A 17,800-nucleotide genomic window follows, 5' to 3' on the forward strand; every position below is an offset into this window, starting at 1 on the left:
CACCTGACAACATACTAGGGAAATTGTCTCTTGTTCAGAATCAAACTTTCTAAGTTATGATTCCTTCCTTGTTGATCCCCCCCTTTCTTTAGTCTGGTTCTCTGGGTTTTCTTTTTTTGGTTTGTTTGTTTGTTTTGTTGTTGCTTTTTTATTTTACTTATTTATTCATGAGAAACACAGAGAAAGAAGCAGAGACATAGGCAGAGGGAGAAGCAGGATCCCCACCAGGACCCTAATGCCAGATTCAATCTCAGGGCCCCAGGATCATGACCTGAGCCAAAGGCAGACACTCAACCACTTAGCCACCCACGTGCCCCATGGTTCTTTGTTTAATTGACCTTAAGGTAACCTTTGTTGTGAGCTACTACAAACATTTTTAGAAAAGTGATACATATGTAACATTTTGTCTTTCAAAAGTTGCCTAGTATTTATGAGCATTTAAAATTAGGAATCTCAACTTGAAATTAGAGAAACTCTCACCTTGATTTTACAAATAAGGATATATCATAAGCAGAAGCAAGTATGGAGGAAGATAACCAAGATATTTTCAGAAGGAACAAAAGAATAAGGTACAGTGAAGAAAACTATTCTAGAGAGAAATTTAATGCACTCCTTTTATCTTGTTAGATTGATGATTCTATCCTGATACTTCTCAGGAGTTTTTATTGCTTCCATATAAAAGAGCAGTCAGGGACGCCTGGGTGGCTTAATTGGTTAAAATGTCTGCCTTTGGCTCAGGTCATGATTCCAGGGTCCTGAAATTGAGCCCCACATCAGGCTCCCTGCTGAGTGGGGAGCCTGCTTCTCCCTCTCCCTCCACTCCCCCTGCTTGTGCTGTCAAATAAAATATTTTTTAAAATAATAAAGCAGTCCACCATGCTGAATTCTTGGGTCCTAGTACAAAAATTCCAAGAAGAGAATTTGGCCTAGCTTGGATCAAAGGCCCTTATGACTCCCAACAAGTGAAGAAAAGAGATGATACTGTATGAATATAGCTGCTATCCTGCCCCAAAAGGCTTGGGAGGTTGAGTAGAATATTTCCCAGAAAAGGGGTACTAAAAAGAAAATCCAAAGGTTCTTTATGGCATACTTCAAAAGATAATCTGGTCACAAAAAGTCTGAAAATACAAAGTTGGGAAGATGTAGACTAATGGGAACTCTTAAATTTGGTACAACTAGGGGTGCCTGGCTTGCTCCCATTAATAGAGCATGTGACTCTTGATCCCAGGGTTGTGAGTTTGAGCCCTACATTGAGCATATAGATAATAAAGTTAGTACAACAATTAATAATCCTGTAAATTACATATCCTAAAACTCATCATTTTCACTTAAAAGCATTTATAGGAAAACTACATGTGTGCACCATGGGGCATATACAAGCAGAAGTAGTACTTGAATATTTGAAACGTGGGCACTGAGCAATCAGACCACCCAACTAACCAGAACCTTTCCAACTATAACTAATACGGTCTTACAGAGGCACAGCCGCTGATAATCAAGTCTGTGTACAAGATGGCCTATAACATGCACAGGAGCAAAAATTGATCCAAATGACCATTCACAGGAGCAATCACAGTATATTCGTAGAACAGAATTCTATACAACGATGCAAAAGATTTACAGTGTTCAGCATTAGCATGTTAAAATCTTAAACTATGAAAAATACAAAATATTAAATTTACAAATAAAACCTATGTTTAAGGATACTTACAGTAAATCTTAAGGAAAGGGAATGGGAAAAACAAAAGTCACCTCTTTTGGAAAGTAAGGGGAGGAGGAGGAACATATAGGATCTCAAAAAAATTGCTTATGTAGTTTCTTGGGTGTTAGGTTCATGCTTTTTTGGTGGGTCAAGGCTTCTCGACTTTTATTACGCTCTGCCTGCATATATGTTACTATATATATATTCTTTTGTACATAGCAAACATTCCATTTTTAAAGTATGTATGCAATGCCATTTATGTAAAATTGTATCTATATGTACACATAATAAAAATAATTTTTTATTTAAAAAGATAGCTGGTTAATAAGATTGCAAAAATCAGAACTTCAGAAAGTGCTGCAGGAATTCAGGAATGGCACAGAGTCTTGCACTTATTAAGTACTCAGAGGATGGGTTGATGACCTAAGTTGGGTTTTAAAGGATGGATATTAGAAAATTTAAATGAAAAAAAGCACATTATATGCCAGCTCAAAGAAGAAAGTTCAAGACATGCTTTGAGAAAAGCAAGCATATTAGTTAGTAAGTCTGGATATAGGAGGGAGATATATTTAGTAGAATGAGAACAAACCAGGGCAATGCAGACAGCACAGGGAATGATCAGGCTGTGGGCAATCATCAATAACATTTTAGTGAGGGGATAACAAAGCTGTGCACTAGAGATGGTGGACAGAATGGATGTAAAGAGGAAAAGGACTAAGCAATAATATGAAGGCTCTTATGAAATGCTTATTGAATTATCAGCCAAGTGCCAGATCAAATGGAGGAGGCAAGAACAGAACTAACCACCTACTGTGTATGCTAGTCCACTGCTCAACAGCTTACCACAGTATCAACTCTGTCCCATACACTTACATCCCACATTTACTCTTAACTGAAGCATAAAAAGAATTTGCCCACATTCATATAGCTGGAAAAGTGAAAGTACTTGAATTCAAACGAGACCTGTGATTTTCTTTCCTCTGTATCATGGACCCAACATAGAAAAACCCAAGAACAAGAACACTCATGAAGGCCTGGTCATAACTCTCAAATTGAAGCCAAAACTTTAAGTGGTAAGCCTCTTCCCCAGTAGCTTTATTAACATCTATGTGTATTTGCTGACTTTTCCATATACATTTTACTTAAGAAAATGTGTGAAGATTTTGGGGTCCTAGAGAGTACCCTCTACTAACTACTTTATCTTTGCATTATATATGCATCTCAAGTTGCACAACTCCTTGTGCCTTACATTTTAGTTGTGTCTGTATTTCCATATAGTGAACATTTACAGTCCTGTAAACGTTCTATACACAAAGCTGGAAAGTAATAATCACAGTGACTCCAATATATTGGAGGATAAAAGACGAATCCAGGGAAACCAGAGGAATGAGGCTTAACGCAGTTATTTTCCTAGGAGCATAAATGTTGCAGGTTCTCATGACCAGTTGATATTTTCTTGGTCCATTCCACCATGTAAGGGCCAAGGGGAAAGGTGGCATTCCTAAGGAAAATGAGTTCCCAGACTACACCACCCTCATCTCTCAGATCTTGCTGTGTGAGAGCCCAAGAAAGAAGGGACCTAACAAAGTCATACTTCCGGGTTGCTGAGTAACTAAGTGCTAGGAAATACCACAAATTGGCAAAACCAAATTTTTTTTTTTTTTTACCAAATTTGTTTTTAAGTGTAATAACCGTAGGAGCTGAAAAATTGGAAGCAACCCAGATATCAAAATGATTTAAATTTGGTCCATCCCACTCTGGAGTATTGCCCAGTCAATAAAACTGACTTTAGAAAGAGGGCAGCAACGTGGAAAAAAGGCCATGATATGTTAATGGTGTGGGGGGAGAGGAAGCATGTTTGCTTTTTTTTTTTTTCTGCATCAGAATTCTAATTTTTAAAATTCCATACAGTGAACTAAAATTTGAGCATCTCTGTATTGGACTATATTTAAAATAAAAATGTTTCACAATATGTAATATAGTCCACTGATGTTTATGGTGTACCGAGCTTATATTTTACCACTCTGCATCACCAGCGGCTTTTGCAAATACATAGTCCTTCCCTCCAAAACACATAACACCATCTTTCAAATAGAATTTCTTGCTCCGATGAATCTTGTCATACTGGCGTGCTTCCACAGGTGGTGGAAGGGAAGTGAAGAAAGGATGTCACAGGAGGGGGAAAAAAGCTATGAACATTCAGTAAGTGTTAACTAAGCATCCACTACATCCCAGGCACCTGGCCGAGGGCTTCGATGAGACCAAAATGGAAAGGTTCCTGTAGAAAAATGTACTGCTTAGAACAGCAGATTCAATGGAATAGTGTAACATCACCCTTAACACGGTATTCACACCTTTTTTAGTTTAAGTGGTCTCTTCTTCTGATTATATAGTTAAACATAGCAGTAATTGTATGGGCATTATAATGGCTGCTGCAAAGTTCACTTCTGATTCTTTGTCATCGTACGATTGACGTCTCTCTATCTAGTACCTGCCAGCGTGTGTGCAAGGTGTCCTGCTTGTGCTGCGAGGTGGACGTGACTTAGGGAAGACCTCAAGTCCCAGCCCCGCAGGACGTCTCCATCTAACTCCATCTAACCCGGGAACGTAAATAAATGGCTCTAACCCAAGAGTGTCCAAGGGAAAGGGGCTAAATTGGCGGGCCAGCGAGGTCTGGGAGGGTGGTGGCGTTCTTCCAGGACCCGGCCCGGAGGGTCAGCAAGGCCAGGTAGAAGGTCCGCAGGTAGCGGGAGCTCGGCACGCAGGCGGCGCGCAGGCGCAGGAGCGCTGGAGCTGGAGCTGGAGCTGGAGCTGGAGCTGGAGCTGGAGCTGGAGCTGGAGCTGGAGCTGGAGCTGGAGCTGGAGCTGGAGCTGGAGCTGGGGGGGGGGGGGGGGCGGCGCGCGCAGACGCGGGCAGGCCCCGCCCCCGGCGGCGGCTCTGTACGCTGATTGGCCCGCGATGGGGTGGGCGGGAGGCCTCTGAGCCGGTAGCGCGGCTGAGCGAGTGGCGAGCAACCGCCTAAGGCCCCGGAGCGCCCGAGGGAGGCTGCCGCCGGCCCTGCCCCCGCTCCCCAGCCCCACGTTTCCGCAGGTATCTTCCGCTCGCGCCCCGGCCTGGGGCCTCGCCGGCCACCCTCCAGCTGGGGCTGCGCCCGGTCCCTCCCTCGCTCTGGCGGCGGGCCGCGTCGCCCACCGTGTGTGAGGGTGTGGCGGCCGTCGCGGCCCCTTGCCCACACGCTTCCGCCCGTGAGTCCCGTCAGGCGCCCCTGCCGCGACGCGAGCCCGCCCTCGCGGTGCCCGGGGCCTGGAGATGGGAGCCCGGCGGCCCGGGGCGACGGCGACGGCGACGGCGACGGCGACGCGCGGCTGTGGTGGCAGCCGGCGCGGCCCCCTCAGTCCGCCGCTCTCGCTCTGGGGGCCTCGAGGGCGCGGGGTCGGCCGCGGGCCTGGGCGGCTGGTCATTGCGGGCAGCAGAGGCGCCGGCGTGGGGGTGGGGGTGGGGGTGGGGCTGGGTCGGGGGACTCGGCGACCCGCCCGCCGTTATCCTCCCGGTGCCGGCGCCGTGCCGCGGTCGGATCTCGAGGGAGGCCGCCCCTTGCACGTGGATCCGCTTCAGCGCGTCGCCTTCCCCAGAGTCACGAGGTCCCGAGGTCCGAGCTGGTGCATCTCAGTGCCCGGCCCTGAGCCCTTCTCCCTCAGTTTCCAGGTGTCCTTCCCTTCCACGTCCACCACCGCTGCAGGCCAGCCAGCTTCGATTTTTTATTTTATTTTTTTATTTTACCTTTTTATTTTTTTTTTTAGCTTCGATTTAAAAAAAAAAAAAAAAGAAACTTGTGAAGGGATTGAACGCTTATAGACCAAAACACCCATGCTACGTTAAAACTGAGGTCCTGCCTGTTAACGAATTTTATTCTCTGACAAAAAAAAAAAAAAAAGCCCATCTTGAAGTGCTTATGATCTGTTACCAATAAAAGTTTAACACTTAAATGATATTTATTAGGTGGAGATGAAATGTGGCCATCATATTCTGACTCTTCTTTGCTTGAAAGATTCTCTTACCTGTAAGAGATACAGTAACAGTGCTGCTGTATATCGAGTTTTTGCTAAGGATTCAGCACTATGCGAGGCATTACTCATTAACTCTACTAAATATGCATTATTTTTCAAAAGATTTTATTTATTGATGAGAGACACAGAGACAGAGAGAGAGGCAGAGACACACAGGCAGAGGGAGAAGCAGGCTCCTCGCAGGGAGCCCAACGCGGAACTCGATCCCGGGACTCCAGGATCGGGCTCTGGGCTGAAGGCGGCGCTAAACCTCTGAGCCACCCGGACTGCCCTAAATATGCATTATTAACATCTAATAATAGGTCATTTTATTGAATACTAATATGCACCAGGTTCTAAGAAAACAGGTGTTTCTATTATCTTAATATCCTAAGTAAGGAAATGGGTGCTCCCAGGACTTGAATAGCCTAGGGTCATATAGCTAGACAGAATTAGGTCTTAATAAAGGTCTATTCTCCAGTATTTTAACATATGCTACCAACTGGCTTCTTTTCTGCCTTCAGGAACACTTAAGAATCCTGTCTTTAAAAGAAAAACAAAATTAAAAAAAAAAAGAAAAGAGGAAAACAAATTGTCCTTTGACTGTTGTCCCTTTTAGCTGCTGTTCATTTTCTTCTAATGGTCACCACATTTAGAAAAGAGGTGAGGGGGGGTATGTTCACACCTCCTGCACATCCTTTTGTAACATATCACTCCTATAATTCTGTTCAATCTAGTTTCCATTTACTCCCACCATTTCATTGAACTACTTGGTTTATTCACTAATGGGTTGGATTTATTTAACTTTTTTTAATATATTGTGTTTATTTATTTGACAAGAGAGAAAAAGAGCATAAGCAGGAAGAGCAGCAGGCAGAGGGAGAGAAGCAGGCTCCTCCCTAAGCAGGGAGACAGATGCAAGGCTTGATCCCAGGACCCTGAGGCTCATGACCTGTTCCAAAGGGAGCCACTGACTGAGCCACCTAGGCACCCTGGGTTGGATTTATAATTAGATTTGGATTTCTTGTTAAAACAGCTGTGCCGTACAATTTTACAAATGCTGTAGCACCTAGTACTTGGCTGAGACTAAAAGTATACTATAACCATTAGATGATAAATTAAGTCAGAAAAAACTAAAACATCAAAATAATCGAGATTTGATAATAGCCCATCAAAGCTTCCAGCAATTTTGCCAGAATATTTTTCTTAAATTTGCTATCTTGTTCTTTTAACAACTTAAATTTTGTGGTTCTGATAGAGAAAAATGCTGTAGTCATTTAAAAATATAAGGATCCTTTTTTAAGAGTCATTTTATTTTAGTAAAAAGGTGATAAGCCCATCCGTCTTCCCTAAAACAATGGCTTATTTAACCATTAAGTCACAATGTATTGTGCACATTTACAATGCAAATGCTAGACTTAAATTTTTATAAAGCGTAAGCTCATGAACTGGCTTTGTTTTCCTGGCAAGATGACAGTAATATTGGACTGCTCACCATGTGTCATGTATTTTACGCATGAATTCACTTAATTTTTATAACTGGTTTTTAAGGGCACCTGGGTGGCTCAGTAGTTAAGCATCTGCCTTTGGCTCAGGTCATGATCCTGGGGTCCTGGGGTCTGTGCAGCAAGTCTGCTTTTCCCTCTGCCTGTGTCTCTGCTTCTCTCTCTGTCTCTCATGAATAAATAAATAAAATCTTAAATAAAAAAAACAAACCTGATTTTAAAATGGTGGTTAGAGTATATGGGACTTTAGTGTCAAACAATACCAGATCAAGTCCTAACTTTATCACTCGCTAATTATGTGTCCACAGGCAAATTTCTTCTTCCCTAAACCTCAAATTTCTCATCTAGAAAATAAGGATAAGATAATGCCTCTTTTATAGAAATATTCTGAGGATTAAATGAGAAAATATGTAAAACTTTTAGCACAATGTCTGGCATATATTAAGTGCTCATTATGAGACTAAAATTATAAGGAATTTAAGGTTTCCCTTTTGCCCTGAATTGCCATTGGATATTGCAATTAGATATTTCATATAGGCAGATGAGTCCCCAAATACTACTTCTATTGTATGATTCTGTGGACCACCACCCCTAAAACTCTTTATGTTACTATCTCTAGAGAAAAGAAATTATTTCAGATGCTTCTAGATTGGCTGTGGTCTATTTACAAACAAAAACAAAAAATCCCAGACATCCTATTGAAGTGTGAATTCTGTTATGATTTTTTTTCATGTCGGTGGAACCCATGTAAAAACTCATTAAAGGATTTTGCCATATAAGCATAGTTTCTCCTAGTTTCCCCTTCTCTCTTACCTTTTCCTGAAATGGCTATTTATTTATTTATTTATTTATTTATTTATCTGAGAGAGAGAGAGTGCTTGAGACAGAGAACAAGCAGGGGGAGCTGCAGCAGGAGAGGGAGAAGCAGACTCCTCCTGGCTGAGGCAGGAGCCGAAAGAACGGCTGGATCCCAGGACCCTGGGGATCCAGCCTGAGCCAAAGGCAGATGTTTAACTGACTTAGCCACCCAGGTGCCTCTTGTAATGGCTTATAATTTTTTATTTGCCTTGCATTCTTTTCCTCTTGCTATGAGAACTCTATTCTCTCAGTATATCTAAATAAAGAGCAAAATTTAAAACTACCTCAAGGTAGAATATGACCAAGAGTAGAGCATTGATAGCTTCTCTCCTTAAGTTCCTCTGTAACTTTCCTGCCAGTGTTTGCTGATTAACTTCAATGAATCTCTCTATTTGGGGAATTTCAGCAGTTCTTTATCTCTTCAAATTTTATGTGAACTATCCCAACACATAAGGGTTTAGTGTAATAGTGTAATGCCTATACTGTGAACATATATATCTATTTATATGATAATATTTGCATTTTATTTCACAGTATATCCATGGTTGTCTAAAATAACACTTTTAAGTTATTTACTTAATATTGAATAAAACTTACCTCCTGGGAGATATGCCATAGTTCTTCTGTATTCTGGTACTTCCCACCCCCGAGCTTAGACACCTCACCCCAGTTTGAGAAGCCTGATATCAATTTTTTCCGTCTAGATCATAAGGCTGCTCTTACTTTGGGGTGGGGGGGAGGGAAGATGCAGATGAGACCTCGAGCTGTCTCCCTGAGGAGGTGGGTTGGAAATAGCAGAAAGTTTTTATAGAAGTCTCAAGGTTCAGTTATCACCCATTCCTTTTTCTCTGGAGTTTGTAACACCACCAACTCCGACTCCAGAACTGTCTTCAGTTTGGTTGGACCTTAGGATCTAAGAAGAAAGATGAGGGAGGGAAGTGAAACGGAGGAGAAGCAATTATAGAATTGATTGAATATAATTTCCTCTGCCTAGTTCTTCAGTATCTAGCCCTCTGCTGTCTCATATGGTAGCAACTAGCTAGCTACATGTGGCTGATGAGCAATTGAAATGTGGATGGTGCAACTGAAGAATTTTTACTTAAAGTACTCAAAGAGTGTAAAATATTTTTACTTACTACTGTTTTGGTAAGACTACATTTCACTAAAAAAAAAAAAAAGACTACATTTCACTCTGTTAGAAATTTAGCAGCTGAATTGAGATATACTGTAAATGTAAATACACACCAGATTTCAAAAACTTAGTGTGAAAAATAAAGTATGTAAAATATCATTAATTCTTATGTTGATTACACATTAAAATGATATTTTAGGTATACTAGATTACATAAAATATATTACTAAAATTCAGTTCATTTTGCTTATTTGTACTTCTGTAATGAAGCTTTAAAAATATAAAATTACATATGTGGCTCACAGTATATTGGACATTGCTGATCTAGCCCTTATATATCCAATCTTACTTTCCATTCCTTCCTTCAGCAGGGAAGTTTCTGAGGGTCAGGAAGGAGAATCTGTACCTAACTCCTTGAACACCAAGGGAGGCATGGCTGCCTGGGTCACTGTGAGTTATGGATTCAGAGGTTCTCATTAGGGTCTTAGAGTAGTTTCATGCTTTGTCTATGCATGCCTCCATTTCCTGTCACCTGTAAGTACTTTGACCACAAAAGTAATACTAACTAGTAATTATGTGAACTAATTACCACCAAATGGTAGTGATCGTGCATATTGTTAAATATTGATGAATTAATTTTGTTTCTGATTTTATTGGATTATAACACTGTACATTCATATACACTTATAATCAGTCACTCAGATAATATGGTCATATACTCACAACTTTAAAAATTAGAGTGATCAATTTACAAGAATCTCTCAAAGGACATATACCCTACATTTCTTTGCTAAAAATGTCTTTGATTTTTCAGTAAATACCAGTAAATGCTTGTTGAATAAGTGAATTTTGTAACATATCAAGGAATTACCCAGTAAAAAAATGTTTTGTGTGTGGTGGGGGGATTGCTTTCAATATAAGACTTGATATGATAATAATTTAGTTCTGGAAATAGTTTGCCTTGTTCTATAAAAAATTTGAAGTGGCATATAATAACCATAAGACAAAACTATGTCAATGGAAGCAAAATTAAACATATTAGGAAAAAAGAATATCACAAATATATTATAGACTCAGCATAGTTCCTATAATTAACTTTCAAATTTGATTTAGGAGTCCCTAGTCAAAGCAAAATGGTATACAGGATCTTATTATTGGGAAGAGAAGGTATATCAATTATCCAAAGGAAACAGCATTTCTTAGCACTGAATTCTAAAAGCAATTTCTTATGTGGGTCACTGTAACAAATAACATTTTAGTAGCAAGTTCAGTAACATTTTATATGAATGCATCTGGTAATGTCATCCAATTAGTTGTTTTTATATAAAAATGAATAAGAGTGTGGTAAATAATTACATGTTTTGTTTTTACAGGAATCTTGGGAAAGCAAAATGAGACATAATCAGCTGTGTTGTAAGACACCACCTACTGTCACTGTTCATGTAAAATCAGGGTCAAATAGATCACATCAGCCTAAAAAACCCATTAACCTGAAGCGTCCTATTTTTAAAGATAGTTGGCCAGCATCTGAAAAAAATGCACATAATACCAACAAGTCTAAACGCCCCAAAGGACCCTGTCTAGTTATACAGCGTCAGGAAATGACTGCTTTCTTTAAATTATTTGGTAGGTTTAAAATATTTTAATAGTGGTAATTGTAAAGTACTTAAAAAATAAGAGAATCCAAAGATCTACTTTATTCTTTTCATAATAATCTAAGAGCATGTTATTTTCTATGTTAGATTCTCTGTCTCCAACCAATTTGTTTTTGTTTTATTTGGGTTGCTTTTTGTTTTTTTAAATATTTTATTTATTTATTTGAAAGAGAACACAAGAGAAGGGAGGGTCAGAGGAAGAAGCTGACTCCCTTTGAGCAGGGAGCCCAGTTCCCCGCTGAGCAGGGAGCCTCATGTGGGGCTCAGTCCTGGGACTACGGGATCATGACCTGACCCCAAGATCAGGAGTTGCGTGCTCTTCCAATTGAGCCAGCCAGGCACTCCACATATGGGGAATATTGTTAAAAATTACCCTTTATCATCATGTTCCTATAATGAAAATGATCTTAAATTTATTTGTTCAGATAATAAGCAGTGATTTGGAATGTCAGTAAGACAGCATCATAAGACATTGCTGACAAATTTCTTAACAAGGGCAGCCCTGGTGGCCCAGGGGTTTAGTGCCACCTTCAGCCCGGGATACGATCCTGGAGAACCGGGATCCAGCCCCACGTCGGGATCCAGCCCCATGTCAGGCTCCCTCCATGGAGCCTGCTACTCCTTCTGCCTGTGTCTGTGCCTCTCTCTCTCTCTCTCTCTGTGTCTCTCATGAATAAATAAATAAAATCTTAAAAAAAAAAATTCTTAACAAACTTCAACAAGCAGATTCCCCACTCAGCAGGAAGCCCAATACCAGGCTCAACCGCAGGATCCTGGGATCATGACCTGAGCCAAAGGCAGATGCTTAACTAACTGAGCCACCCAGGCTCCCCTTTATATTACTTCCATTAGCCAAGAAAGGGAAGGTTTTTTTTTTAGATTTTTTTTTTAAGGTAAGGTAGACAGATTAAAGAGTGGGTAGACGAATTCTGGTATATATCCATAGGAATGAATCCAGTCAAACAGATATCATAGTCTGTTAGATCCAGGTAACAGGCATTAGTGTCTAAGAGAGTTGGGGACATGATATGCTTGGGTGGCTGAATAGTTGAGCATCTGCCTTTGGCTCAGGAGGTGATCCCAGGGTCCTGGGATCAGGTCCCATGTCAGGCTCCCCGCAAGGAGCCTGCTTTTCCCTCTGCCTGTGTCTCTGTCTTTCTCTCTGTGTCTCTCATGAATAAATAATTAAAAAAAAAAAAAGAGAGTTGGGGACAAGAGTGTTTACCCTGCTTAAAAGACAAAAATCTTAAAAAAAAAAAAAAAAGGTGGGGGGGGAGAGAGAAAGAAAGAAGGAAAAGGAGAACAAGCTGGTTAAGATTTAAAGAAAAGCAAAATAAGAGCATGAGATGAGAAGAAAAAAATGTAAGTAGTATAAGTAGGAAAATGTTGAACTACCAGGATGTTTCCTGTCAGGATCTAGAATGCTGTTAATATAAGTTTCCCTTTTCTCTTTAAGACTAGTGCAAAACTGGGCAGCCTGGGTAGCTCAACGGTTTAGCACCGCCTTCGGCCCAGGGCATGATCCTGGAGTTCCGGGATGGAGTCCCTAGTCAGGCTCACTGCATGGAGCCTGCTTCTCTGTCTGCCTGTGTCTCTGCCTCTTTCTCTGTTTCTCATGAATAAATAAAATCTTTAAAAAAAAAAAAGACTAGTGCAAAACTATTACCCACGAACATTTTTATTGTTCATAACTGATCATGAGAAATAAGAGAAAATACCTGGCTCTACCGTGTGTAATTTAAGAAATAGTTGGGTGCCTGGCTGGCTCAATCAGGGCATGCATCTGACTCTTGGAATTGTGAGTTACAACCCCACGTTTGACATAGAGTTTTCTTTTTAAGAATAGAATTAAGGCAGAAATTAATTAGTCTAAGAAAATGAGTACTTATTCTTGGAACCTTCCATATATTTGACCATATTGATGATATTTCTAGGATGTAAAAATCAGTGTAAAGAAGTATGTTTTGTTTGTTATATAACTTGAAGAGGGGAATGGGCAAAAGCAGATTTTCTCAGATTATATTCTGACAACTACTCATATTTAGGGATTATATATTTTAGCCTTTTAAAATTGAATAAGTATTTTTGACCTACTTTTTACATATTTTAAAAATATTTTTGTTGATCTTTTGTCAATACTGTTTTTCTAAAATTAAATGTTAATTATAAATAGCTAATAAATTGTGAATCTTCTTTATATAGACATTTTTTTAAAAATTTTTATTTATTTATGATAGTCACAGAGAGAGAGAGAGAGAGAGGCAGAGACATAGGCAGAGGGAGAAGCAGGCTCCATGGCACCGGGAACCCGATGTGGGATTCGATCCCGGGTCTCCGGGATCGCGCCCTGGGCCAAAGGCAGGCGCCAAACCGCTGCGCCACCCAGGGATCCCTATATAGACATTTTTATTGACGTTTGGATAATAGATAATTGGACAGAGATAAATAAGAGGCTATCAGGAGAAAGTAGTAGAAAGAGTAAAACATATATTTTTTTCAAAGATTTTATTTATATTTATTTATGAGAGAGAGAGAGGCAAAGACATAGCCAGAAGGAGAAGCAGGCTCCATGCAGGACTCAATCCCATGGCCTCCAGATCATAACCTGAACCAAAGGCAAGACACTCAACTACTGAGCCACCCAGGCGTCCCAAGAGTAAAACATCTTTAGAAAACAAATAATATTCATTAAGCCATTATTTACTAAAAACTGCATTATCTTTTATCAGGTTCCATTTCCACCAGTAAAGGTTGATTTTTGAAAGTAATAAAGAGCTAATCTAGAATTACCCAAGATATTTTTCTCTAAGAGCTATTGGGATCGTCAGGAAACCAAACCATTCCACCATATCCCCTTCACTCTGAGCAAATCAGATGGGAAACCTGAGTAAAGCAGTAGCTCTTTGTGCAATGCTTGCAATGGTAAATACACCAAAGAAATGCAAACTGCGTTTTAAATAACACTACTCAGCCATTTTTGTTTGCTTTCTAAGCATCATTTATAATCTATCTAGAAATTGATTCTTCAAAAGGAAACATTCTATTTTTAAAAAACAAGTCATAGCTATCTTTTGTTGTAGATGACGATTTAATTCAAGATTTCTTGTGGATGGACTGCTGCTGTAAAATTGCAGACAAGGTAAATTAGATAACAATGTAATCATTAAACAGCATTATTATGTTACTAGACCATCAGAACTTTTAAAAAACCTTATAGAATTTTCGGTCATAATCAATTAAGGTTAGGAAAAGAACTAGCCTGTGTTGCTCCTTCCAAGTGAAATCCTTACACATTAATTTTTGAAATTAGCATACATTAGAGATTCATTTTTATACTTGAGGAATTGTAGAGTATTATTTATTAGATTTAAATGAGCTTAAGTCTATATTTGTTTGATTGAAAACAAGAATCAGTATAGACTTACTATGTTTTGATCAGAATTACTACCTTTTATCAGCCTGTAGAGAAAGAATATTCTGAACATTCTGACATTCATTCTGCTAAGGAAGTCTATTATACATTTTAATATTTTGTAGGTAACTTAGATAAAACAAATTCCAATAATTTTGTAGAGTAAAATTAGTTTATTATATTCTTTATTTAGGAATCAGTGTTTCATAAAAGATCATCTTGATGCTCATGTACATACTAGGGACCATGGTATTTCCATTCTCTTTAGATTTGGCTGGACAGTTATGATTTCAGCTTTGCAAATGCTATCTTAGACCAGGTAGTCATATCAGAAGATTCAGCATGAATTCACATCACGCTTAAATTTAATGTGCCAACCAATGGGCTAGGGATGAATAGAAGACTAGTTTATGATTAAATACCCATCAAGTTAATATTGATAGGAACTTTTTTATTTCAAGTTAAGGTAACAAAGATAAAATCAGAGTTTGGTTTTCTTAATTTCGGATTTTGGAAATCTAATTCTGGAAAATTTCAAATATATATACCTTGAGGTAGAGAAAATAGAACAAATACCCTCCATGTGTCTATCATGTAGCTACTATAAACATCAATTCATGGCTCCGCTTGTTTCTACTAATTCTTCCCAAAACTGGGTTATTTTGAAGCAAATCTCAGACATCCTAACATTTTATCCATAAATTTTTCATGATATACTTCTAAAATATGAGATCTTTTAAAATATATTCACAGGGATCCCTGGGTGTTGCAGCGGTTTAGCGCCTGCCTTTGGCCCAGGGCGCTATCCTGGAGACCCAGGATCGAATCCCACGTCGGGCTCCCGGTGCATGGAGCCTGCTTCTCCCTCTGCCTATGTCTCTGCCTCTCTCTCTCTCTCTCACAGTCTGTGTGACTATCATAAATAAAAATAAAAAATAAAATAAAATAAAATATATTCACAAAGTCACATTTTAAAAAATTAACAGTAACACCGTCATATAAAATATCTGTCTATGCAGATTAAGTGCATGTGGAGTTGTAGTTTTCAACTTGAAGTGCATTACGGTAATTAAAGTTGCTGGACAGCAGGGGGCAGTGCTTTTAAAGTAGCTAACAAGCATACCATACCTTAAAACACTATTTCAAGAGTTCTCTACTGAAAGTTACCTTGAAAACTTGGACTCACCTTTGTAGTCAATCCTATGAAGGTAGAATAAATAGGTATTTTATGAGAGGGAAACAAATACATCAGTACTATAAGTCCTTTTTAATTTGGACAGATAGAACCTGGCATAGGGTCCTAATACCAAACTTGATAAATCTTTCTAATAACACATTTAAAACAATTTTTTCCAATGAAAATAGAGCCATGTTATAATTTCTGACTAGAAGTTATTTTTAAAAGATTATTTTAAAAAGTAAGTATATGAAATTGCTAGAGACTAGATCCTACGTTGTCTTAAAAGAAAAAAAGATAATTCTGTGTGATGATGGATGTGTTATGATTTTGATGTTCATTTCACAATATATATGTATATCAAATCATCACATTGTGAACTTTAAATATAAGCAACTTTGTCGGTTTTACCTCGACTTAAAAATTGCTCCCCCTTCAATCAGTCAATCAATAGTGAGTATGGATATCTACAATTAATGAGTCAGGAAAAAAATTTTGTAGAGATATATACATCAAATCAATGTGTCAACATACTAACAATTGGTGAATCTAGGACAAGGATGTATGGTTTTTGTAATTATTATTTCAACTTCTCTTTGGATTTGAAATTTAAGATAGAAAAAATTGAGATTTTGGTTCAAAAAATATTGGCAATAATAAAACTTAGGAGTTCATTCTAATCTTAATCATGTTAAATGGTTCAGAACTATTTCTCACTGTATCATATAGGAAGTCAAAAAATAAGGACCCAAATAAATAGGTAATTCTGTAATAAAGATAAATAATGCTGTATTATTTTTAGTTTATTCTTCATCTTAAAGATAACTATTTTAAAGCAGTTTTACTTATGAAAACAAAACATTAATATTAACTTTTACTTTTTTCCCTATAGTATCTTTTGGCTATGACCTTTGTTTATTTCAAGAGAGCTAAATTTACTATAAATGAGCATACCAGGATAAATTTCTTTATTGCTCTGTAAGTATGCTTTCTATAAGTGATTTTTGTGGTACTTATTCATAATATATGTATGATATCTAATTTAAAACAGAGGCTATTTTGGGGCGCCTGGCTGGCTTGGTTGGTAGAGCATGTAACTCTAGATCTCTGGGGTGGTGAGTTTGGGCCCCACATTGGGCATAGAGCCTACTTAAAGAAATAAGTAAATAAAGTTAACATTGCGACTCATAAAAAAATAAAACAGACTTTTTAAAACCTGATATATATCTTTGTATAGGCCTTTATATGTAGAAGGTATAGTGTTTTTAATTTAATATGGTATTTTTATGTTCTTTTCATTGACCTGATCTTGCTGTATGCTTAAGATTTGTTATTAAGTATTCCACTTAAGTTTGTATTGTACTTTTTCATTTTTCAAAGTGCTCCATATAAATTATCTCAGATTCTCTCCTTTTGAACTTAGATATGTTTTAAAAGCCAAAATAGTCTCTCTGAAACTTCCAGTAAATTTATAGTAAAAATCATCATCATTGCCCTTTTACATTAAACGGTTTGTGGAAAATGCTGTAGACATACTGATTGTAGGTTTATGCCTATAACATAGAAGTTATTCATAACTGATACCTTTAGTAACAACTGACTCTTACTTAACACACTGAACTTTGACCAAGGAATATAGTTTTGTTTTCCAGTTCTTGTATTGACTTTGTGTTAGACAGTTCATATTAGCTTTGTGATCTATTCTACTAGAAGCAATGTAGTTTAAGAAAATCTATCTCAATCTCGAAACTTTTTCTACCTACTACCTAGATAAAAAACTGCAGTTGGGAATGTATGAATATAATTTTAAGTACTTAACTAGGGAACTACATATAAAAATAAGGTGAATAGCACAACTGTTCGTAGTGATGAATGAGTTTTAACTCAGTCTTTAATTCAGACTAAAAGTGTGATTCAAGGAATAGGACTGGAAGAAACTGATCCCTAATTTTATTCAGAAGACACATTTCCCCATGCTGGAGGAAAAATGAACTCTATAAAATTTGGTGATGATTGATAAATTGGGAGAATATAATAGTAATAGCTAATATTGAATGTTATATGCAAGACACCACAAAAATGTTTTTTTAAATAAGCTCCTTAAATCTTCTCTATGAGATACATTATTTAATTATCTTCATTTTACAGTTGGGGAAATTGAGACTTAGGAAGAAAAGTACTTCTCAATCTTACAAAAGTTAGTAGTGGCAGAGCTGGGATGCAAATTCAGGTGTGACTTGCCAATGGCCAAATTCAGTGATTAACCACTAAGTTACATTGCTGTTTACATGTCTCTTTAGTATTATATTGTA

General features: G+C 38.3%; 1 protein-coding gene across 6 annotated transcripts in view; it reads left to right on the forward strand.

Annotated features, from left to right (window-relative positions):
- The first annotated feature begins 4,648 nt into the window (after window positions 1-4,648).
- The window catches only part of SPDYA (speedy/RINGO cell cycle regulator family member A), a 34,675-nt gene continuing 21,523 nt past the window's right edge, over window positions 4,649-17,800 (forward strand). Inside the window, exons 1-4 of one of the 6 annotated variants that reach the window (XM_038561157.1) lie at window positions 4,649-4,793; window positions 10,618-10,870; window positions 13,980-14,038; window positions 16,381-16,466. In XM_038561157.1, coding sequence (XP_038417085.1) covers window positions 10,636-10,870; window positions 13,980-14,038; window positions 16,381-16,466 — 380 coding nt within the window. In that variant the 5' untranslated portion in view covers window positions 4,649-4,793; window positions 10,618-10,635. Of the gene's footprint in view, window positions 4,794-4,823; window positions 4,949-5,386; window positions 5,409-9,653; window positions 9,779-10,617; window positions 10,871-13,979; window positions 14,039-16,380; window positions 16,467-17,800 lie in introns of those variants that run through there. The other 5 variants (XM_038561158.1, XM_038561160.1, XM_038561159.1 and 2 more) reach the window with 5 other exon arrangements.

This window comes from Canis lupus, chromosome 17, assembly GCF_011100685.1.
Source record: "Canis lupus familiaris isolate Mischka breed German Shepherd chromosome 17, alternate assembly UU_Cfam_GSD_1.0, whole genome shotgun sequence".
Taxonomy (NCBI): Eukaryota; Metazoa; Chordata; class Mammalia; order Carnivora; family Canidae; genus Canis; species Canis lupus.